The 24,051-nt window shown below is 40.7% G+C and overlaps 1 protein-coding gene across 1 annotated transcript in view; it reads right to left on the bottom strand.

Moving 5' to 3' along the window:
- The window catches only part of LOC139711575 (uncharacterized), a 33,735-nt gene that overhangs the window by 8,111 nt on the left and 1,573 nt on the right, over nucleotides 1-24,051 (bottom strand). The window contains exons 2-23 of the mRNA XM_071623453.1: nucleotides 17,641-17,988; nucleotides 16,134-16,340; nucleotides 15,695-15,841; nucleotides 14,445-14,789; nucleotides 13,614-13,774; nucleotides 12,018-12,131; nucleotides 11,386-11,530; nucleotides 10,592-10,833; nucleotides 9,355-9,496; nucleotides 8,644-8,816; nucleotides 7,878-8,070; nucleotides 6,843-7,265; nucleotides 6,339-6,551; nucleotides 5,955-6,039; nucleotides 5,574-5,749; nucleotides 5,113-5,154; nucleotides 4,360-4,485; nucleotides 3,781-3,888; nucleotides 3,013-3,129; nucleotides 1,856-1,975; nucleotides 1,381-1,533; nucleotides 698-814 (exon numbers count right to left, since the gene is read on the bottom strand). Of these exons, the coding sequence (XP_071479554.1) occupies nucleotides 698-814; nucleotides 1,381-1,533; nucleotides 1,856-1,975; nucleotides 3,013-3,129; nucleotides 3,781-3,888; nucleotides 4,360-4,485; nucleotides 5,113-5,154; nucleotides 5,574-5,749; nucleotides 5,955-6,039; nucleotides 6,339-6,551; nucleotides 6,843-7,265; nucleotides 7,878-8,070; nucleotides 8,644-8,816; nucleotides 9,355-9,496; nucleotides 10,592-10,833; nucleotides 11,386-11,530; nucleotides 12,018-12,131; nucleotides 13,614-13,774; nucleotides 14,445-14,789; nucleotides 15,695-15,841; nucleotides 16,134-16,340; nucleotides 17,641-17,988 (3,897 nt within the window). The remainder of the gene's footprint in view (nucleotides 1-697; nucleotides 815-1,380; nucleotides 1,534-1,855; nucleotides 1,976-3,012; nucleotides 3,130-3,780; nucleotides 3,889-4,359; nucleotides 4,486-5,112; nucleotides 5,155-5,573; nucleotides 5,750-5,954; nucleotides 6,040-6,338; nucleotides 6,552-6,842; nucleotides 7,266-7,877; nucleotides 8,071-8,643; nucleotides 8,817-9,354; nucleotides 9,497-10,591; nucleotides 10,834-11,385; nucleotides 11,531-12,017; nucleotides 12,132-13,613; nucleotides 13,775-14,444; nucleotides 14,790-15,694; nucleotides 15,842-16,133; nucleotides 16,341-17,640; nucleotides 17,989-24,051) is intronic.

The following is a 24,051-nucleotide window of genomic DNA, read 5'->3' as shown; positions in this document are numbered from 1 at the left end:
AGCGAGCTTTAGATCTGAGACGCGAACTCTAATGTTAGACAACGCAGTCTCCCAGGTTGCACAACGGAAACAGCTGTCTCGCGCATGAGTAGAAATATATATATATATATATATATATATATATATATATATATATATATATTTCTACCTATCCTATACACAGAGAATAAAAAACGCACACGCAGGCCTGGGACACGCACTATTTGTTCCTACCATCCGCCCTCCAGAAAGGGTAAAATATCATCTCATATCCTGTGGCCTATAAACATATTACAACAAGCTGCATCGCTTCGGCGATCCCTCATATTTATTCCAAAGTTGATTTACATCATTTGGGTTTATGTCAGGTTAATGTGTGTGTGTGTGTGCACACATACACACACTATAGCTTCTGACCACACGAGCAAAGAAAGTTAAGGGTTTGGGACGAACACCGATCTAGGGATTTCAATAGCTCAGTCGGTAGAGCACCGGTCTAGTAATCCGGAGGTCTCGGGTTCGAATCCCGATGAAAACCCATTTTCTTTGCTCAAAGTTTTCGCTATATATATATATATATATATATATATGTGTGTGTTTTCTTTTGCCTGATTAGCGTCGTCTTTAATACGGTTCGCGTCGCAGATCTGAAGCTCGGTTTAGTTAAAGCAGTGCAGGACATCTTTAGTTAGACGTGGAGTCGTCGTGTTTTACTAACCACACTGGTCCTCATCTTCCCCGTACGGACAGTCCAGTACGCCATCACACCAATACCTCAGGGGAATGCAATACGAGCTCGGACACTTGATCATGAAGTTTGGACAAGTGAAATTACCTAGGGAAACGAAAAATGCGAACCGGATCATGGAATCCAAATTCAATGAATATGAAAAAAGCTCTCTCTTGTGCGAGGGGGGGGGGGGGGGGGGTACCCCCATCCCACAACCCCCCCCCCCCTCTCCGCCTTCCATCTCCATAAACGCGCGGAACAAAAAGTCAGCGATACCAAGATTTATATAGCCATTCATATTGTCCGAGAAGTTTATTTTACTATTCCTTTGACTGATACTGCGCAAATATTCAACCAAAAGTGTGCACATCATAGATGAATCTTAATTCTAAAAAGGCAAAGCCCCCCTTAAATGGGAAGGGTAATACCCCCTCGCACACCCTCGACTGGGTTTTCTTAGCCCTTGCATTCGGCCATGATTGGGAGTATTGATACATTTTCCCATTTGGCACAGTTCGTCAACGAATGTCAACATATTAAACGTAACGATGTTATATTGATTGATACTACAACACTTAAGCAGTCATATTGGTCATTACCCTTTATGAAAAAAAAAACCAACAAGATTGAACGCGAAAAAGTTCATGTCATAAACTCATTGAGCTACTTACCGCAGCTTTGCAAGTGGGAAACATCTCGGCATCCAATGTGCAGCCCGTATTCATCAAGCTCATACCTGCAATGTGATTGGAGAGGTGCGCATGCTCCGTTCTTACACGTGATCTGGGTCGTCGGGTCGCAGGAATAATCGTCTTCATTGTATGCTGGAGAGTGTATAATTATTTGAAGAAGACTTTATTTCAACAGTTTTACTCAATGACATTAGGCCTAGTCATGCTATTGATACCTTTAGCCGCTTTTTCAGAGTTTCAAGCTCCTTCATTATAATCAACAGTGATCAAGACGATGTACGCCTTTTCAAACATTCCCATTTTACATATGTTCGTCACGAATATATGTAGTTGAGCAATGTACTAATGAGACTATAGTCTTAGTTCAACGAAGTCTGTTGCATTGCACCATCTTTCGTGAATTTCATTTATTTCATTTAAGAATGAAACTCTGAGATAACAATTTGCGTCTTACCGCACGATTCCTCGTCTTCCTTCGTATTTCCGATGCAGTCAATCATACCATCACAGTGTATTTCAACAGGATGCAGGAAACCATTGTAACACTGGAAAGCATTCGTCGAATGCATAAGATCTGTTTTCCCAAGCAAAGGATCAAGCAAGCAAAGAACCAGAAACAAACGAAAAATGATATCGAAACATCGTTTTTATGAGCACATAATTTGTGGTATAACATAAAAAAAATTAATGACACTTAGTTACCGATATTGCGAGAGGTAGACCTGCTCATGACCCCGTTTACAGTGCAGGGCCGGGCTCGGCCGCGGCCCGGCCGCGGCCGAGCCCCGCAATTTTGTCCGTTTACACTGCTGGGCTCGGCCGCGCTTTTGATTCAAACCTTTCAATATTTTGTCGTAGTGGCTCTCTGCTTGTAAACAAATGCAGTTTGGTATTGTCTGGTTTTCAGACCCTTTGCCAAATGAATTCCGTGGCAACGAAGTCGCCGTTCGGGCAAAGGCCTTTGCCGAAGGAAAGAATCCTTCGCAGGACAAAAATACCTTAAACTATACTAGTTTTCGACGTTGAGGGGTTAATATCCTGAATAGCGAAAGATACAGGCAGAGGGTTTGGAAGCCAGACTAAAATTGGCCGCGCAATTGGCCGCGCATTTGGCCCAGTTTGCGTTTACACCAAGAAAAGGCCGGGCTCGGCCGCGGCCGAGCCGCGGCCGAGACCACCTCCAGAGCGAGGCCAAATGCGAGGCCAATTTGGGCCTCGCATTTGGCCTTTTGCGCGTTTACACTGAAGCGAGGCTGGGCTCGGCCGCGGCTCGGCCGCGGCCGAGCCTCGCACTGTAAACGGGGTCCAAGTCAACTTCAACTTTTTGTTTGCATTTTTATCTACATAGCGACCAGTTTATTATAGGCTGGTGTAGTTGAAAGATCTTCCTTTCGCTTTTCGACTTTAGTTTTTGCATATATATATATATATATATATATATTATATATATATATATATATATATATATATATACACTGTATATATATATGTGTGTGTGTGTGTGTGTGTGTGTATGTGTGTGTGTGTGCATATCACAAAGGAAATGAAGTGCTCTGGAGTCAAGCTCGTGGATAAAACCATTCTCTTGATGAATGGAACCGACTGACTTACCACATTCACTTTCATCTGAGGAGTCAAAGCAATCATCGATGAAGTCACATCGTTTGGAGAGATCGATACATTCACCACTGACACAAGGAAATTCATCTTCCCGACACGCAGGATAGACTGGAATGATTAAACAAACCCAAACAAACACGTATCGTTGTTTGGTAAAACGAATTATGTTGCAATTTCATTTTTCCCCGTCGAATCATAGGTAATGTTATCACAACATGTTGCAGATATGAAATGGCAGTAACAATATTTCTTGACCAGTAAGTGTCCAGTCTTAATCAAGGCGCATTTCCTTGGTAGGATCTTTAACAAAAATCATACTATCCAGGGGCGGATCCAGGAATTCTGTAAAAAAAAAGGGGGGGAACTAATATTTCTTGTGCCACTCCCGGGTTTCATTTCATTTCTTTTTTTTCTTTTGTTTTTAACGAAAAATAGAGGGGGGGGGGGACGTGCGCCGGTTGCGCCCCCCTCTGGATCCGCCACTGTTATAATGCTCGAAATGCAGCAAGATCACACGTCATAATTATCTCGTTTGACTACGTGAGGAGAACGTGCAAATTTTCTCTTCTTCATTTTTACAATGTTATAACGTGCCAGCGAATCTCTCCCAAATATAATACACGTGTTGGTTTGTGTTAGTACACCTAATATCGACTCTTATGTTGTACAATGTATCTGATTAGTAAAAGTACAGACAGTAAACAATGTTCTTGGCGTAATGAATTCATAAAAGCATAATGATAAAAACAGATTCATTACCACAACCAGTTTCGTCCGAGTTATCCCGACAGTGTGCTTTGGTATCACACAGGAATGTCATCGAAATACACGAACCATCCATGCACTGGTACTGACTTGGTCCACATTCTAGCAAGATATAAAATTGTATGAGGTATAGAAATAAGCAAAAACCTATTAACAGTCATGCAAAGACCTCTTTGATGGTGTCAAATGAACATGTCTTGCCTATACACAAAATGGCAGGATATCCAGTAATTACTGTTGGCAGTTAAATAGTTACGTTAATATAAAATCTTTCCAAGCACTTACAGTCCCTTATTAGTTAATGACTGTTAAGCTCCGTGTGAGGAATGTGATTCCCGCCGTGATTATGATCTTCACTATATTTTGAAGCCACGTTTAGTTTCAGTGTACAACTAGTGGTCTCTGTAACCACAGGATTTATTCTGTATCCGCGGTAATTTTTAGTGAGAAAAATATGAAAAATTGATGATGAATTTACATAATGATTTGTCTTTGCACAGAAGTTGAAATGGAAACGAGTAGTTCTGAGACTATTTGAACTTGTGTTAGTGTCTTATAGTGTTAGTGTCTTACCATCTGGACAGAGCGATTCGTCGCTTGAATCGGCACAGTCATCAAATCCGTCGCAAACGAAAACTTCACTTATGCATTCTCCCGACATACACTGGTACAATCCACGTGGACAAGGTATTTCAAAGGCTTTACAAATCAAATGACAAAATAGATGTATCTTTACATTGGCTGGGGAAAATCGATGACAGTCACTCATTAGAAATATCAATACTAGTCACCAAAAACTTGCATTGGTTTATGCATGACATCACAGTACCGGCAACTGTTGTCATAGTGACGGATATCAACACACACATAATTATCTCTGTATCAAGTCTTTAGAGGACGTCCAACACTCCTCGCTTATATCTGTATGGTACTCATGGTAATATTAACATCTATCTTAGTATACGTAAACGTTCCAAAGAGGTAGAACTTATTGAAAAAACAAACACTAGTAATTTGTAACTTATGGAATAAAAGAAAAATACAATACTCAAGAACAATAATCATTAAGAGATATACAAAAGTAAATTGCTGTTACATCAAACTCTTTGATGCATGTGCTTCTCTTTCACAAAGTCTGCCAAGTCAGTCTTGTGTGTGTGTGTGTGTGTGTGTGATTCAGATGGTTGGTGTACCAGCGATGTTTACGTCACGACGTTCTCATATTTTATAAAAGGCTAAAATGAGGAAAGCTTCGATTTTCATGAAAGCAATCGAGAATCAGACGCCAAATTTCTTACATTCTGCGATGAAAATCACTTTACTTACCCAGCTTGTCCACCACGCCCATCTTAGAGTCCTTGTCATCACCTAACGAGGAATTAAACAGACAGACAGCGTCATCATACTCTGAGATATATTATTTTTTGCTGCTATGTGAGTTACTAGATCTACTTGAAGAAGTCAGGTAACTTTTCTCATTCATTTCGTATTACAATGGCATATGAATGATGCTTTCGATTCATTTTTTGTTCATTTACATTCTGTTCAAATATTGTTTGTTAACACTCTTTAGGAGTGACGAAGGATATTGCTGCAATATTCGAACAAAAAAAGGGAGATACAATAAAGTCAAATGTATGATACGAAAGGAGAGAAAACGGGCGTGCTAAGGTGTGTAAAGTTTGGTGATACACACTAACAAACTAACAGTATTTTTGTACAAATTATCATGTCGGACACAGTCATAATATTCAAAGAAACTGCGATGGCGTGCACATTGTGATTACCATAAGCTCGTGTGGCTGGTATTTCACACACGAACTGGTTTGTTTCAGGTGAAGCACACGCCACATCATGCCAAAGAGCTGTAGACAGATCAGTAGCAGTGGCTGCATCAAAGACTAGCATGGTGCAAGCTTCCAGGGTTCCACCATCAGGCTGATTGTCACTTCCGTATGCACCACTTTAAAGAAAAAAAAATAAACATATACACACCAAAAAAGAAAGTGATTGAATGAAGCGAAACAATAGATGCATTCTGTAAAGCAGGCATTACGTTTGTAGACTTTTTAACAGCAATGTGCTTGCAGATAACAGAACAAATGATATCTATATGTGAAACTGAGATATAAATCTTTAGAATATGTATGAAATTAGGTAAAACTCACTTGTTGGACAGAAACCAATCTGTGTAAGACATTGGCGTACCATCGTTCCAGCGAAATACTCCACGCAAATTGCGATGACCCAGACCTTTGGGGAAAAAGAAGAAGCAAAGATAATAAAAATTCAAATTGTACGGCATAAGAAACAAAAAGCAAGAAAGAGAGAGAGAGAGAGAGAGGGGGGGTCGGGTGGGGGGAGAAATGTGGTTTGGATAGGAAAGACAAAGATACCAAAGGTAAACATGAAATCATTTATTACAGCTTATTTCTTATCATCATTACTTCTTCGACTATCATTACTTCTCGACTATCAAGAACTTTGCTAACAGAAAATCTTCAGAGAAACGTCTGTTGAAACAAAATGATGAGTCGTTTTGGGAGACTAACCGATGTATGTACGCGTTGCTGACGACTGCCATTGTGTTGAAATCATGTAGTGTAGAAATGTCATTTCATCATTATCACGAATGCTGACGAGATGCCCGCCCTCATCGTCTTGACTCAGCAATTCTGCTTCGTTCCACGTGACAGAATGCGTGAGAGATGATAATCTGTAACATGAGTGGAGGAAATGGTCCCAGCCAGAGGGACAGCTTTCACCTGTTTTGAGACAGAAAAAGACATATTTTCGTACAGAAGGTGTGTGTGTGTGTGTGTGGAGGGGGGGGGGGTTAAGGGGTCAATGGTAACACCCACTTCGAACAAGAATTCGAACAAGAATTACATTGGATATTAAACTTTTCAAGGAGAATAAGAATAAGAACCAAAAAAAAGAATGAATATGAAGATAAAATAAAAAATAACTAGAAATTAGAATGGTGGTCCACAAGTGTTGTCGCACATCTATTATGACACTGCATCGTTTATGTGAACTCAAGTAGCATTATGTACCTGTCTCCTTCGTGGTTTTGTCCAAGACATCAGGACGGAGTTCTACGGACTCGTATTCCCCAAGAAACCCTGATCCACCCGCAATGCTGTCTGAGTGAAACCTAACCGTCATCCAATTCAAAGACGACATCACCTCTTCCACCGGCCAATGGAGACTGCAATACCGGCCGATGGGTCGGTCGATGGAAGTGTCAATGACCTCCACGAAGTCTTCGTTACACTCCGAATCGAGGGAGAGGACATCCAACTCGATGAAGCTAAATTTTGCCCTTGTCCAAGATCTGGTGGTTATTTGCCACGACCAGTCTATGTTGTTTGGGTACGTCTCGATATAATTTGGTGACATCATAATGCCCCTTGCCTTGGTGCATGATGGGATAATTCCTTGCTCTGCGTCACTTGCGTGAGAACATTCCGGCTTGTCTGCAAAAATGCATGGATTCCATCAATATCATGAATACTAATACATCGGGAAAAGGTTATGCTACAATAAGTTAACTTAAAACGGTTAAATTTCGCATTAAGATATCAACTCATCAGCAAAGTGGATGAGTAACAAACCCATGAGGCCGTCAGCCCAGTTTAGCCATGCTTGATGCTAGCTATCCTTCTGTTTCCTCATTGAATGTACTTTCTTGTAGGCGTACGATTTATGCAACTATATAAATGTTGTAAAATAATTATGCCATAGTTTAGGCTACATGAGATTGTACATCTATTTTTCTCCTTTGTAACTTAATTATATTTTGTTTGATTATTTACAACAATGGTTGTTGTTTTTTTTTCACTTGAGAAGCAGAATAAATGCAACCGAACCGATAAACAAACGGAGAAGAAACAAACGAGCTAACTAACCAGCACTGATCTTACTTTTCTTCCGGTATTGATGCCTTCAGATGATGAATTACATATGGACATAAATATTTGTTTGTAATGGACTGAGATATCCAAGCATTATAACAATTTATTAATTGTGAGATACTCAGAATGAATTGCATGTTTCTTCACTGGGCGGTCCTCATGTCAACCACTCACCGACTGATCCATAAGTAGCCGTGATGTTGGTCGAGAGTGTGTACAATCCGGAGTAGATGCTGACCAATAGTCGAGACGATGTTGAGATAAAGATGTGGGGGATTCCGTTGGGGTCAAAGGTCGTAACTCTGTCTTCCTCCGGTTCACTCAAGACTATTGAACCATCGTAGGTGCCAGTTATATCAGCTATCGCCTTTTGTCAAATAAATATATCGTGTATAACAGCAAAACTTGTGTGGCCTTTTTGTAAAAGGCATTAGACAGTTCTGCATCTAGTCACATGAAATGCACAAAAATCCAATCATTACCAGGAAGTTTTATTTCGAGACTCCTACTCATAATATGTTGCAGAAAGTAGGTACATTCATGACTTTCCCTTCCCCCTTTACTTACATAGTACACATACACACGCACATACTCACACGAACAATCACACCAAAAGGCACGAAGTGACTATATAAGTAGGCCCTATATCACTGTATATTGATTATGATTTCCTATTTTATCAAAGTAATGGATGAATATCAACACATCATGAGTAATAACTTCCTGATACACACATCTTAGCAGACGCCGCCATTTGCTAATATCTTTGTGTCTGATATGGATCGTACGTTATGTGACATCTTTTTCTTTTTATACAGGTATTATCATATTTTTCTTTTGCTGGTATAACATTTCTTTGAAGGTAATTTTTTAGCAGTCGAAAGTTTCAGTGTGCAATACAAAATGATGTTAGTCGCGTTGGTGTCGGAAGGTAACTCACACTGAGTCTTCCTAGAAAGATCGTGACGAAGTTGTCCGGTGAAGCAGTGATAGTTCGCTGGCATAGAGCACGGGGAGGCAGTGTCCTCGTGTTAGTTTCAAGTTTGGTACGAACAATGTCAGGTACCAAATACTCTGACGAGCAGTCGTGAGTGCAGTACGTAGTCATGCAGTCTGTACAGACAGGGGCGCAACGAAGAGCTCTTGTGAATTATTTATTATTATCATTATTATCATTATCATTACTACTATTATTATCATTATTGCTCTTATTGCTATTCTAATTATTATCATTATCACCATCATCATCATCATCGTTATTTTCTGTATCAGCTTGTACATGAGAACTAGGAAATAAAAGTTATACCTAGAACTTTACAAAAAATATCAGGAAGACATTGCCATAATCTAAGGCTATTATTTCTGTTGTGTGTGATAACGAAATATCATTTTGCAATGAATGAGTTCAAAAGCAGGCGCCTCTTTGAGCTTCTAAGGACAATGCAATGCGATTCCTAAACTGCGTGTATGGCATTTTGTTAGGTATTTCCTTATGAAATAAGAGTTGTACCCAGCGTTACTGTAACATGAGACACAGACAATTCATTCACATTTCAGTTAAAGCAATAATAAACAGTAATCAATGTTGTCCTCATTTAAGATGGAAGACAGTTTAACTGTGTTTAGATCATTGATATTTTTGCCCTCTCACCAACACTAATGCATCCTAGCAAGGTGACCCTGAGACACGGGGTTGATCCGGTCCATTCTGTGGGATGGATCCTGTAGGTCGAAGATTCCAAGCCTACTGGTACTAAGACCTTGCACATCGCGGTGTCACAAGAGAATAGATCCTGAGCAAGACGAAATTAATGTTTTACTTTGTAGCGATTGTTCACTCTTTGTGCACTTCACAAATCTATTATATATATATATATATATATATATATATATATATATATATATATATATATATATATACATATATATATATATATATATATATATACATGCATATACATACATACATACATATATACATACATGCATATGTATAAGCATTTATAAATGTATATAGCCAGTTGCCATTTGCTAAGTGGTTGCGAATCAGATTATAACAATCACTACTAGAAACGTTTTCTAAAGTGTCTGCGTCCACGTGAGCGTCCACGTGCCAAGTATTGTAAATGTTTGCTGCAGTCCACATTTATTCATGCACCATTTCATGACCACATAAATCGATCCTTACAATACTAAAGACATGTCTATTCAAGAGAGCGTCAGTGAAGGGTAAGGGCAAAATCAGAGCCGAATTGAGAGTGGTGGTAGCCCTATTCACACGACCAATCAATCTTGCGCTTCTAACATCGAGGAAGAGAGGGAATCTCAAAATTATTGACGACCCTTAACAACCAATCTGCGATCAGTTTCTAGTGTTCTTCATTAAGTCGTCGACCAGTCGCCAACCAGTTGCTGACCTTTTTAAAACCTTTCTGCTGGCAACCAGTTGGCGATCAAAACTGTTGCGGGGGGGGGGGTTAATTGGTCGCCGATTAGTTGTCTGTGGTCCCCAGTAATTCTTTGTTGTTGTTGTTGTTATTGCTGTTGTTGTTGTTGTTGCTGGAAGTCGGTGACCAGTCTTCGAGTATTGTGACCAAGCCCCAAACTTTTTTTCACCCTTTCTGTCAGCCTTTCTAAGTATGCATTGATGTTCTTAGTTACTCTACTTAGTTGTACATATCATATCTAATCATTTACTTTACGATTACTATTGCGTTATGCATTTTTTTTTCAAACTGACCGAACAATGTGATCATGTAATGCATACTTTGTATTTCTGTCGTGCTATTTGTTGGATAGAAAATAAACGAAACTGAACTGAAATGAACTAAAAAAAAAAAGTTGCCAAAACGAACGTCAGTGACCAATCTGCAGGGATATAATCTTACCAGGCTGAGGGACTCATTAGAATCTGTTGTGATGTTGAATCTGTCAAGTCGAGATCCCAGGCACTGTTGGAAGATGATAGCTCTTAAGACAAGCACTCCATCAAACCTAAGTTCTATCCACGGATGAGTATTCTCCGCAGCCGGTGTCCAGCCATGGCGTGGGTAACGTTCCAATGGTTGGATTTTGAGCAGGTCTTCGTATGAAGTCCCGTTACCCAAATATTGAACAGGAATGCTACTGGCTGATGTGGCAACAGATGATGGCCAAAGATCGAAGTGGCAATCTACACACACATCATCATCATCGTTAAAGTTAGCTGACGTAAGTTTTACCTGGTATGAAATACTAAATGTTTTTTATGTTAATTCTAAATCAACACAGTTAGTTCAATTTCTTGTCTTGAAACTCTGATCAAAAAGAAAAGTACACGCGATTTGATTGTAAAATCTTACCTGTGGCTGGTCTTGATAAAGTAATTTCAATGGTCATGACAAGGTACATAGATAGTCATGGTTTTGACAATTAATGATGTTGTTAATATGTTTAACATATCTTTTTGCACCAAAGTCCTTATCCACTGCACGGAAATATTGCAGAATAAAAGAGAGTTGAGGTTTATCACTTATTACTATTCCAAAGTCCAACAAATACATTTTGTTTAGTCACATCAAAGCGCTGCACAATTGCACAGCAAACGACCAAGATCACATGCATCTATACAATATCCGACAATCTTCAAAATTACAGCTTAAGAATATCACACTCTTTTGGCACATAGGGAGAGTGTAATTACCATTTTCACAGCCAAGTATTTCGAATCGCAGGGACACAAGCTCAATGGTCTTACTGCTTGGCTTGATATTAATTACTGACGTCAGACGTGGGCGACTGAAAAACAGAGGAGACACTTTTCGAGGATCCCAGGAGCCTTGACGAATCTAGACAAGAAGATAAAAGACCAGCAACAAAAACCAAACTTTGAATAATTCAGTACCGGGATCCATTGGAACATTAGTTATCAAACGGCCACTTTACTTTTTCATACCGGAAGTGACAAATAGCAACCGCTTGTTCTGCTGGGTTATGACTAAACTAGGTTTGTATAACTTTTTTTTTGGGGGGGGGTGGGGGTCATCCACGATAGTCGTGTAGATCTAGTAACTATGAAGCCTCCCATGGAATTTCCTCTTTTACTCGACAAGAACAATAAGAAGCTATTCAATGTACTAGAATATTGATTGAGGTTAAATGGTTTCAAAATGTACTAAACATAATTATTGTAGGGGAAAAGCCTTGAGCAAACGTTTACTTGTAGAAGTTTATCAATACTACATTAAGTATGTATTATTCGTATGTAAGATTATTTATTGTTCTTTTTTTTCTCGAAAAGTAAACAAACAAATTAAAAAAAAAGGATTCAAGCACCTCTTCAGTTTCGTCTTCGAACGAAATTGTCACCGATGTCAGCCAAGTGCCACGGCTGTTAAGACCACCTTGTATTAGAATACCAGTAACGTAGTGCGGGACTGCGAAGTTTACCTATAGGTACAACGCCAAAGCAGGAAATAATTATCACCGTATTTGAAGCGTCATTTTCAATTTCAACTTAATTATTTGTTTGCATTATACAACCGCAATGCTGCTCCATATTACAACAGGCTACCGTTCAATTCTGAGATTGTTAAGAAAATAAATGAATAGCTGCAACACGCATCTCATTCTTTACTATGATATATCACTTTTTTCGTCCAGTATCAAAACCGCACTTGCATTAGTAAATACGAAACAAAGGGATTGTAAAGCAACATGTAATTCAAAATGATAGATATTGTGCTGTTACTGCAGTTCACATTTATCTTTGTCTTGTTAATTTCATCAGAATGCAATTAACGAATATTCAATCTGCCTCGGTACATAAAGGAATTATAACAGAGCACAGAAAAAAGCCTAAATTAAAAGTGACAAGACTCAGAACAGAATTCTCGTCATAAAAAGAACCCTATTTTGTTGTATTCTGGTCTGTAAATACATTTAAGAGATTCATTGAAAAGTTTGGATAATTAATTGTGAAACCCTAAAAAATGAAAGAAACACAAATAGCAAACGATATTAAAGTGCAATGATAGGTTTCAAAACGCAAGTGATGTTCTTAAAAAATAACAGTTGTCAATATTCCAGTAAGCAAGTCTATAAGGACTCGCACAAAGAACCGCACTGATAATACGAGACATGAAACACACACACACACACACACACACACACACACACACACACAAATCAATGATGTGTATGAAACAGCATTGAAAAGACAAAGAAAACAAATAACAGGGGTGACAAAAACAGGGTAAAGAATACATAGGTTAAGATATGAAAGATATGAAAAAATATGCCAGAGAACCGGGAGTATAATTACATTTTCAATTGCTACTAGACGACCATAAGAAAAACAAAACCTGGACTTAGTATTGACATAAATAGCTATTTCTAAGTGCAAGGATAATGACTTTCTTTGTAACAAGAAAAACGGATGAGATTCATTAATTCGACTGTATATACTAAGAAGGGGTTTTAGTCTGTTTTTTTATTAAAATCAATGATGGAGCATCTTTGATATCCTTTTACTAACCATTGCGAAGAGAGTTCCGACATTTTATATACTTTTGTAGATGAATGTGTTTTCAGCACACAAACGTAAATACAGTTCATCAGATCGACGGGTATATGGAAATAATGCTGCGAAATGATTCTAATCGAAACTATAAGCCTTAAGGGATTATTATGATTACTTTAATTGCACACGAACTAACTAGTTTAGATTGAATAAGTCTTCAACTTTCATTATCTTATTCTTAAACTTTAATTTCCTTATTGAAGAAATCAAACATTAATGAATCTATACGAGAATATCCAGCAGAGACATACGTTATTTATACTAGGTGACTTCCCTGTAGTAAGAACAACCTGTGTAGGATGTGATGATAACAAGGCATAAAGTCAACAAGTTATTACTTGAAGCATTACCACTATGATGGGATTCTCTTCATCAGGGTGAGGAATCCAGGAGGCGGGGCCATGAAGTCGAGCCTGGTTTGGGGCGTGGTCCTCATCCTTCTGACTCGTTGCTGTGATACTGGAATCGGGGATCCATCCTGCCTCCATCCCCAGTGGAATCAGGCAGTGACCTAAGGAAACGACAAATGGTACTGATCTCCTACAGCTCATATATATATATATATATATATATATATATATATGTATTAATTCAAGTAGTACAGGTGGACGTGTTATACATACAATTGATATTATATCCCAAGAAACAAACCTTTAAAAGCTGGAGGAGCTGAGTGTTTTTGTTATCTGTATGATTCGTCCATTCATTTAAAAATTGAAACCCACGACACAAAATGAATGCGCATTATCTATTCCTTAAAGCATTTGAGTGTTTGGCATCTACGCATCTAGTGTAGGTCTATGTGATTTGGGACATATTGATCATATACTGTACCTGTATATTTCATACATGTATTTCATTATTAAAATGACTTCAAACAGGTTTCAGACTGTATCTGACGCTGACAGTCGCCCCAGTTGCTTTTTAAGCATTCACGCTACGACATCCGAGTCTCGCCAAAGCGCTGTGCGCTTGTGGGTATTTTCAACATTTCAAGAGCATTAAAGCCATGCACCATCGTATTTGCGGCTAACTTGCCTTTACGCAGGAAAACAACATCTTCTTAAAAGTGGTGCAAAACGATTTTTGGCCCTGGGGGGAAAACACAACATCATCGATAGTTAGTGCACAACAAATGGCTTGCATATTAAGACTATTAAGACTTCGGAAACACTGCTTACCCTCTCCGAGTATAGGCCTCAACTCTAGTCTGAAACCCTGGCCTATTTCTGCCTCATCCGATGAGAATTGAATCCAAAGGGCTCTTTCCCACACGATCACATCAAGCGGAACATCACGCCCGGTGAAAAGTTGAACAGTAGTTTGTGGCCCCGTGCTGTTTTCCCCTTTACGAACAAACAAGACGTCGCCTTCCCCAATCAGGTCAAATGCTAGGAAATGCAGCAAGATTCCGAATCCCTGTGGTACACTGACTGCCCACTCAATGTAAGCGTTGTTCTTGTAAGGCATTGGGTAGAATGGAGATGTCAATTCATGAACCTCTCCTTCAGTCAAGACGACTGGAGCTATTTACAGGGGGAAATTTGATGTATACTATATCTTCAAAGGCACTTAGATGCACACACACACACACACACACACACATCATATACGCGTTAGGCATGTACATGTATGCACAAAATACTGTAAAACGAGGAATTTTCGCGTGCATTTTAATTTCGCGAATTTCGCGGGCGCCAAGATTCGCGAAATTAAAATGCACGCGAAAGTTCTTGTCTACACTATATTCATTGAATGCCAGTGGCAGTTCGCGAAATTAAAATGCACGCGAAAGTTCTTGTCTACACTATATGCATTGAATGCCAGTGGCAGTTTGCGAAAATTTCATGCCGCAAAAAAGGCCGTCGGCTCCAATTCGCGAAAAATTCATGCCGCAAATATATCATGTTTTACAGTATGCAATGTTTATACACTTGTATAACGAGATGATTTACAGCTTGTGAAGTAAAGACATCCATGGAAAGCTAACAGTGTTGAGAATTTGGATTTACTCACAAGGTTAGTGATGTTCTCGCTGACTTCATCGGATAATTAATTCATTATGATTTTGCAGTACATGTATTAAGTGTGTGTATTTGCCTGTCTGTCTCTCTGTGTATTGCATTTTGTATCATTAAAGATATTTTCTCCTCTTTTCCCCCAAACTATCATCGAGTAATCCGGTTATGTCCTTATTATAGCAAATGCGTCCACTGAAATTACGAGCCAGAGGTGTTTTACCTTATATTTGATACATTGAATTTTTGAAGGTCATTATATTTTTGAATTTTGAATTCAATTCTGCTGGTGGCAAAGACGAGTTTGTTTAAATATGAATTAAATATTCACAAAGTGATACGTCCACATAGTTTGGTAGGTTATTTTTCATGATCTCTACAAAGTTCTGGAAACGGAGAGTAGATGTCCTTACGTGTAAATGCTGAGAGCTCAACCTTAAATCCGCGTCGTCCGTCTGTCGGGTCTGTGCTCAAAAATATCGAAATGCCATTGACGGTGGTAGTAAGCTCATCAACAGCTATATCCCTTGTCCCAGACCAAACTGCGATATTTGCTCCACCTAGATGTGATAAAAAAAAACAATCCACAATGATATAACCCAAGCATTATATTCCTCGACGTAACGTTTTATCTTCCTTCATGATGTACTTTCGTTTCATTCCTTACCCCGAGCCCAAGTAGCTTACCAGGCATACTGCGAAACAACAAACAAACAAAATGATGATCGGCTGAAAAATGTATGTCTTACTCGATAAACAGCAATCAACTGGATATGCTTTCTTCCACACGCAACCTCAGGGGGCCTACAGTGTGTGCATCAGTATTTGCAAAGTCAACTGGTTTATTCTTACCTTCTAGATACCATATTCCATTGTATACATAGACCCTGTCGTTGTCATTTGGCATCTCGAAGTCCAGGAGTTTCAAACGGATTCTGTATTGTTCCGATGTTTCTACTGTCCAAAAACGGGCGAAGTTGTTTGGATAATCACCCGGGTAATACAGCGATGTCAAAATGACGCTGTTGTCTCGTCCGACGAATGTTGGTGCCAAGTTTCCTAACCATTGGGAAATACATGGATACAAAAATGGAATGCTTTATATGACTTGCATGGTCGATCGGATAATTCTCCTCACGTAATTTCCGCTGCAAAAAAACAAAAAACAAAAAAAAACACAAACAGTTTCTAACGTGGATTTTTTTCCTTTTCTGGGAATGAAGAATGTCAAACATGCAACTGCAGAGACTTAAAATAAGTCTTCTTGTTCAAGTAGTGCTGTTTCATATCAAGAACATGCATGAACTGGCTCATTTTAATCGATTTTCCCATTTTTAAGCTGATCAGTGAAATCCTTTAACGGGGAATTCTGAACCAGTGAAAGTCAGTCTGACAAGAAAGTGTCAAAACTTCTTTTGCATTACAGAGAAGATTTGAAGAAAACCGGGTAGAAATTTGTGAAGTTTCGCTGATTTTCACACAACAGGTCTTGAACAGTGAATACAAATATTCAAATGAGTGACTTGATGATGTTTTCGTCTTACAGCTTGCCACGTTCTTTATACACAAAATGTTGGAATTTCCTTTTCTTTTCTTTTTTGTTGTTCAAGACGCAATTTGGTCCGCTTTCAAATCCTAATATCATATCTGACTGATCATCATTGTGAAGTTATTTAGCCGGGATTGGCATTATATTTTACATTTTTATAGCTGAAAATCGAATTTTGATCACTTCTTTTTTGCACATTATTACGTAAGGAAGGACAAAAATGGTGGCACAACAACGTGTCATACATTCTGACAACAAACAAATCACCACCATACACCATACTAAACTTAACAACAAAACTTTATTGCTCCCTTCGCCTCGAGCGCCATCATCCCCAGTCTCGATCCATCCTCTCTGCTCCAACGTGGGCCAGACAGACCACTTTGCACAAATGCATATTCATGACAACATGATCAATGGAATATTGTGAGGTGATGACGTCACCAGCTCATTCATGTGCATCCACATGAACTGTTCGAGAATTGTTTTACATTGATTAACGAAAAGTGACAGTTGAATATCTTCCCTTCATAATTTTTTTCCAATTTTGATCAAATTTTCACTGTTGCTTCTACAATGTATAAGATTTCATTCTTTCTTTTTAGACTAAATTCTATTAACTTATCCCGAATTTTCCTCATACTGCCGTCGAGAAAAGGTGGACGACAGAAGGCAGAAGCAAGACACAAAAAGGGGTATTCAGAAATTTAAAGAATCAACAAAACGGGTCACTGTGAGAAACGATGAAATTTGTGAAAAGCTGCATAATTCATAATACAGGTAAGTATACTAGAAATAATAACGACATACCTGGCTTTGGAATAGGGGTCATCTCAACTTCGTATGTTCCATTAAGTCCCTCGGTATAGGCAGCAAACACGATCCACATACGATTACTGACACTAACTAGGTCGCCGGGAAGCTCGCTCCCTGTGAGTTCGAACCGGTAGGCTCTGCGGTTGTGAGGTCGGAGTCCATCGCCGATGACAAAATTCTCAATGCCAAGCATGAGGTTGAATTGTTTAAATCTCATGTGAATTACCGTGCCCTCTGGTGCCTCAATCCGCCATCTAGCCACGAGGAACTGTCGGGAAGTATCGGTAACTTGGCCGGCAGAATATATCGTTTGTGGCGTTCCACTAACGAGCTTTACATCAGCTGACATGCGTTGGAATGAAATACACAGAGACACCTTCATCATTCATTCATGATAACAGCATTGGATTATGGATATGAGTAGCCTGAAGATGACTCCGTAACAGTTAAAATATCTGGAATCGTAATTGTATTAATCATTAGAACTGACATCATTACATTCAATGAGACTCTGTGTCTTCTTTAACATCAATCTCAATGCGATATACTATACCACTATACAGGACAAAAACGGGAAATGCCTTACAGAAAGTGGCGACGTCACAGCCAGATGCACTGAGTATTGCAGAGAACTCTACAACCACCGTACGCAAGGAGACCCTGTGGTTCTTGAAGCTGAAGAATCGACCAACGCCGATGACTTCCCCATTCTCACAGAAGAAGTAGAGGCTGGCATTAAATCCTTGAAGTATGGAAAGGCTGCAGGAGTTGACAACATCCCAGCAGCACTAATCAAGAATGGAGGTGAGGAAGTCGTAGACCTACTCACAACAATCTGCAACAAGATCTGGCTGACCGGAGAATGGCCATCTAGCTGGACTCAATCACTCATCATCACTCTACCAAAGAAAGGTAACCTTCAACTGTGCAACAACTACAGAACAATCAGCCTCATTAGCCACGCCAGCAAAGTGATGTTGAAGGTCCTTCTCAACAGACTGAAACCACAGGCTGAAGAAATCTTAGCCGAGGAGCAAGCAGGATTCCGCAACAAAAGAAGCACCACAGAACAGATTTTCAATCTACGAGTTCTGTGCCAGAAATACTCACAACACCAACAAAATATCTTCCATGTGTTCATAGATTTCAAAAAGGCATTTGACAGAGTATGGCACGACGCACTGTGGGCTACCATGAAGAGATACAACATGGAAAAAAAGCTGATCAAGACCATCCAGCAACTGTATACAAAAGCAAGCAGTGCAGTACTCATAAAGGGCTCTATTGGGGAATGGTTTCAAACATCAGTGGGTGTGAGACAGTGGTGCTTGCTCTTACCCACACTCTTCAATATCTTCCTTGAGAGGATCATGACGGAAGCCCTTCTTGACCACCAGGGCACAGTCAGCATTGGAGGAAGAACCATCACAAACCTCCGATTTGCAGACGACATCGATGGCCTCGCCGGAGCAGAAGAAGAGCTAGGGAAATTGGTGAAATGCTTTGATGACACATCTTCAAAGTTTGGCATGGAAATCAACGCTGAGAAAACGAAGCTGATGACTAACACCAGTCACCCTCTCACAAACAAAATCACAGTGAGCGGACAGGAACTCGAAACAGTGAGCCAGTTCAAATACTTGGGAGCCATCATCAATGAGAAGGGATCACATACTGAAATCATTTCGAGAGCCGCACAGACAGCAAAAGCAATGACCAAACTCAAGCCGGTGTGGAAAGACAAGAAGATCAGTCTGAAGACCAAACTTACACTATTGCGTGCTCTGGTCATGTCAATCTTCCTGTACGCATGTGAGTCCTGGACATTAACAACCGACCTGCAGAGGAGGATCCAAGCAGTGGAGATGAGATGTTACAGAAGAATTCTTGGCATCTCTTACAAAGATCATGTCACAAATGAGTCAGTGCTGAAAACCATCAGGCAAACCACTGACCACTACGAAGACCTCCTCACCATCGTCAAGAAGAAGAAAGTAACTTAAGTTGTATGGCCATGTCACACGATCGGACGGCCTCTCAAAGATCATACTGCAGGGCACTGTCCAGGGAGGAAGAAGAAGAGGCAGACAGAAAAAGAAATGGGCTGACAACATCGCAGAGTGGACGGGAAAACCTTTTGCAGAGAACCAGGCACTGGCCCATGATAGACAAAGATGGAGTAGATTGGTGTCCACGTCATTGCAGCGCCCCCAGGACCACACCCGGTCAAGGGACCGGTAAGCGGTAAGCGGTAAATGCAATATTGAGATCCGGGTTGAGCAGTATTGAGCATGGCTTTCCTGGGTAAATTATTTACTATCATGATTTACCATGTTTACTGATTGGAGAAGTTTGGAACAACTAGCTACATCTGTAATACTGTAGTTAATGAATGAATAAATGAAAATCATAGCTTTGCGTTTCACATGCCATATAGTGAAACATAATGTGTGAAATCACCAGACACAGATTAAGGCTGTTATAAGGCGCATATTTTGGAGACACTTCCCCTTGAGAGCTTTAGATTTTCGCGACGGGGACGTTCAGAGGGAAAAAAAAAACATGTTCTGAAGCGCACGTCAAGTCGATCTATTTTTAGCTTGCGTCGTCTGACTTTTTCACTACGCGTTCTGGGCTATTTTTACGTCTGCACAATTTGCGACGTAGAGAACTACTTCATGCACCGATCATATGGGGGCGCCATTTGATTTTTATACATTGCGTCCTAAGCGTAATCTAAAGCTGTTTTTCAGCACGACGCAGGGAAGAGGAGAACGTCCAGCTCGAGCGTCGTCTCAAGCGTCCGCGCTGCAAATCTAAAGCTCCCTATTAGCGAGTTTTAGAACGCTAAGACGACGCCTCCAACCTGCATGGTTGGCATGGGCGTAAATCCCGGGGGGATGGGGGGGATATATCCCCCCCTGAAATGGAGGAGGGGGGGATGGCCTGTACTATCATCCCCCCTGAATTTTGAAAAAAAAATGGAGGAAGCAGATATGTGATTGTATCAATTTTGGCATATTGCATGACGTTTGTACGCCGGCCTTCAGACAGGTAACAGAGCTGAACAGTATTCTATCTTGTAGGAAAATGTATACATGATTTTCTCAAGCGCTCGCTCGCTTCGCTCGCTCGCGAAGAAAGTAACATCGACATACACTGTAAGGTATGGCTCAGACGTTGACAACGTCAAATAGTATAGGCCTATATGTAAACATGCTATGACGCGAGTAACTGGGGACCATCTGCAAGATATGTACGAAAACAAACAAACAAACAATAACAAAAACTATATCGCCATAATTGAACCCCCTCCATTTCCTGAATCATTCCTGAGAAACGACAGTGACTGATGACTCAGTCAGGATACATCTATGAGCATACCCAGTGATTAGGGCGTCGAATCTATCTGGGGGGGGGGGGGGGCAAAGGGGCATTTGCCCCGCCCCTACGGAAGTGTTTAGGCAGACAAATCATTTATCCCCCAAGCAATTTCCGAGATGAGGACAAATCTCGAACTTTCTTAATGGAAAATTGTCCAAATATCGCCAGAACTATGCACCAGATCGTTGTATTGCAATCATAAACATGCAAAAGCTCCGCTATACAGGATCCCTTTCGATAGACTTTGTTGTTGTTGTTATTTTAAAGATCGACTTTTAAGGATAGACTTTGTACACTTTTGAGATTGACGTATACATTGTATTTCCCTAATTTATCAAAGAGTGTGCAGCAGATCTTTCACTTAACAAAAGCACCCTCATATGCAGAGGCGTCGATGGGGGGGGGGGGGGGGATGGTTCCCCCATAAAAGTGGGACAAACAAAAGGGAAAAATATAGCTACAAACGGCAATGTTTTGAGTGTAAAATGTCAAAATTTTAAAGCTCGCTCGCTCCGCTCGCTCGCATTTAATCGCTATGCCATTCTCCTGATGCTGCTGCCAGTGAATGGCAGCAGTTGCGCCCGGTGCGCCCCGGCCCTTTAATTTCCAAAGCGAAAAATATAGCTACAAACGGCAGTTTTGGGACTGTAAAATGTCAAAATTTTGAAGCCCGCTCGCTTCGCTCGCTCGCATTTAATCATTACCGTATGCCATTCTCCTGATGTTGCAGCTAGTAATTGCCAGCAGTTTTCGCCCGATGCGCCCCCCTTAATTTCCAAAGTGAAAAATATAGCTACAAACGGCAGTTTTGGGACTGTAAAATGTCAAAATATTGAAGCTCGCTCGCTTTGCTCGCTCGCATTTAATCATTATGCCATTGTCGTGATGTTGCTGCTAGGATTGCCAGTAGTTTTCGCCCGGTGCGCCTCCTTAATTTCCAAAGCGAAAAAATACAGCCACAAACGACAGTTTTGGGGACTGTAAAATGTCAAAATTTTCAAGCTCACTCGCTTCGCTCGCTCGCATTTAATCATTATGCCATTCTCCTGATGCTGCTGCCAGTAACTGCCAGCAATTTTCGCCCGGTGCGCCCCCCTTAATTTCCAAAGCGAAAAAATACAGCCACAAAGGACAGTTTTGGGGACTGTAAAATATCAAAATTTTCAAGCTCACTCGCTTCGCTCGCTCGCATTTAATCGTTATGCCATTCTCCTGATGTTACTGCCAGTAATATGCCGGCTGTTACGCCCGGTATTGCCCCCCCCCTTGATTTCCAAAGCGAAAAAATACAGCCACAAAGGACAGTTTGGGGACTGTAAAATGTCAAAATTTTCAAACTCGCTCGCTTTCATTTAATCGTTATGCCATTCTCCTGATGTTGCATGCTGCCAGTAATTGCCAGCAGTTGTGCCTGGTGCGCCCCCCCCCCCCCTTAATTTCCCAAGCGAAAAATATAGCTACAAACGACAGTTCTGGGACTGTAAAAAGTCAAAATTTTCAAGCTTACTCGCTTCGCTCGCTCGTATTCAATCGTTATGCCATTCCCCTGATGCTGCTGCCAGTAACTGCCAGCAATTTTCGCCCGGTGCGCCCCCCTTAATTTCCAAAGCGAAAAAATACAGCCACAAAGGACAGTTTTGGGGACTGTATCAAAATTTTCAAGCTCACTCGCTTCGCTCGCTCGCATTTAATCGTTATGCCATTCTCCATGATGTTACTGCCAGTAATATGCCGGCTGTTACGCCCGGTATGTCCCCCCCCCCTTGATTTCCAAAGCGAAAAAATACAGCCACAAAGGACAGTTAAATTTTCAAACTCGCTCGCTTTCATTTAATCGTTATGCCATTCTCCTGATGTTGCATGCTGCCAGTAATTGCCAGCAGTTGTGCCCGGTGCGCCCCCCCTTAATTTCCCAAGCGAAAAATATAGCTATATAACGACAGTTTTGGGACTGTAAAAAGTCAAAATTTTCAAGCTCACTCGCTTCGCTCGCTCGTATTCAATCGTTATGCCATTCCCCTGATGTTGCTGCCACTAACTGCCAGTAGTTGCGCCCGGTGCGCCCCCCTTAATTTCCAAAGCGAAAAAATACAGCCAAAAGCGGCAGTTTTGGGACTGTAAAATGTCAAAATTTTCAAGCTCGCTCGCTTCACTCGCTCGCATTGAATCATTATGCCATTCTCCTGATGTTGCTGCCAGTAATTGCCAGCAGTTGCACCCGGTGCGCCCCCCTTAATTTCCAAAGCAAAAAAATACAGCCACAAACGGCAGTTTTTGGACTGTAAAATGTCAAAAATTTCAAGCTCGCTCGCTTCGCTCGCTCGCATTTAATCGCTATACCATTCTCCTGATGTTGCTGCCAGTGATTGACAACAGTTGCGCCCGGTGCGGCCCCCCTTGATTTTCAAAGCGAAGAAGTATAGCTACAAACGGCAGTTTTTAGCATGTAAAAGCATTATGTCAAAATTTTCAAGCTCGCTCGCTCCGCTCGCTCGCATTAATCGCTATGCCATTCTCCTGATGTTGCTGCCAGTGATTGACAGCAGTTGCGCACGGTGTGCCCCCCCTTAATTTCCAAAGCGAAGAATATAGCTACAAACGGCAGTTTTGGGACTGTAAAATGTCAAAATTTTCAATGTAAAAAGATTTCACCGTGGGAAGGAGAAACCCCCCTACCATACCCTCCCCCCCCCCCCTCGCTTGCTTCGCTCCCTCACGATCTCATAACCGCACCCCCAAGATCAAATCCTGTCTAGTGTATGACGCCGGTGATAGGCCCCACTATTTAGTAGGCCTTCGCAGTGATGACGCACAGGCGGAGCAAGAGCTGAAATACCACGATTTAGTCATTCAATAATATATTGTGAATATTTCATTTTCTATTGGTTTTTTAAGAAAAAACAAACAAAAATTTCACCAAAAGTGTGCACCAGATCGCTGAATTTCAGGTCTGAAAATGCAAAATCTTCCTCGTGTGGGAGAGGGACACCCCCCCCCATACACACCCTCCCCCCGTTAACC

This window comes from Diadema antillarum, unplaced genomic scaffold (assembly GCF_040938485.1).
Source record: "Diadema antillarum isolate AM-2024a unplaced genomic scaffold, OU_Dant_1.0 seq00001671_RagTag, whole genome shotgun sequence".
Lineage (NCBI taxonomy): Eukaryota > Metazoa > Echinodermata > Echinoidea > Diadematoida > Diadematidae > Diadema > Diadema antillarum.
The sequence above is the reverse complement of the archived record's forward strand: the minus strand, read 5'-3'. Positions and strand labels throughout refer to the sequence as shown.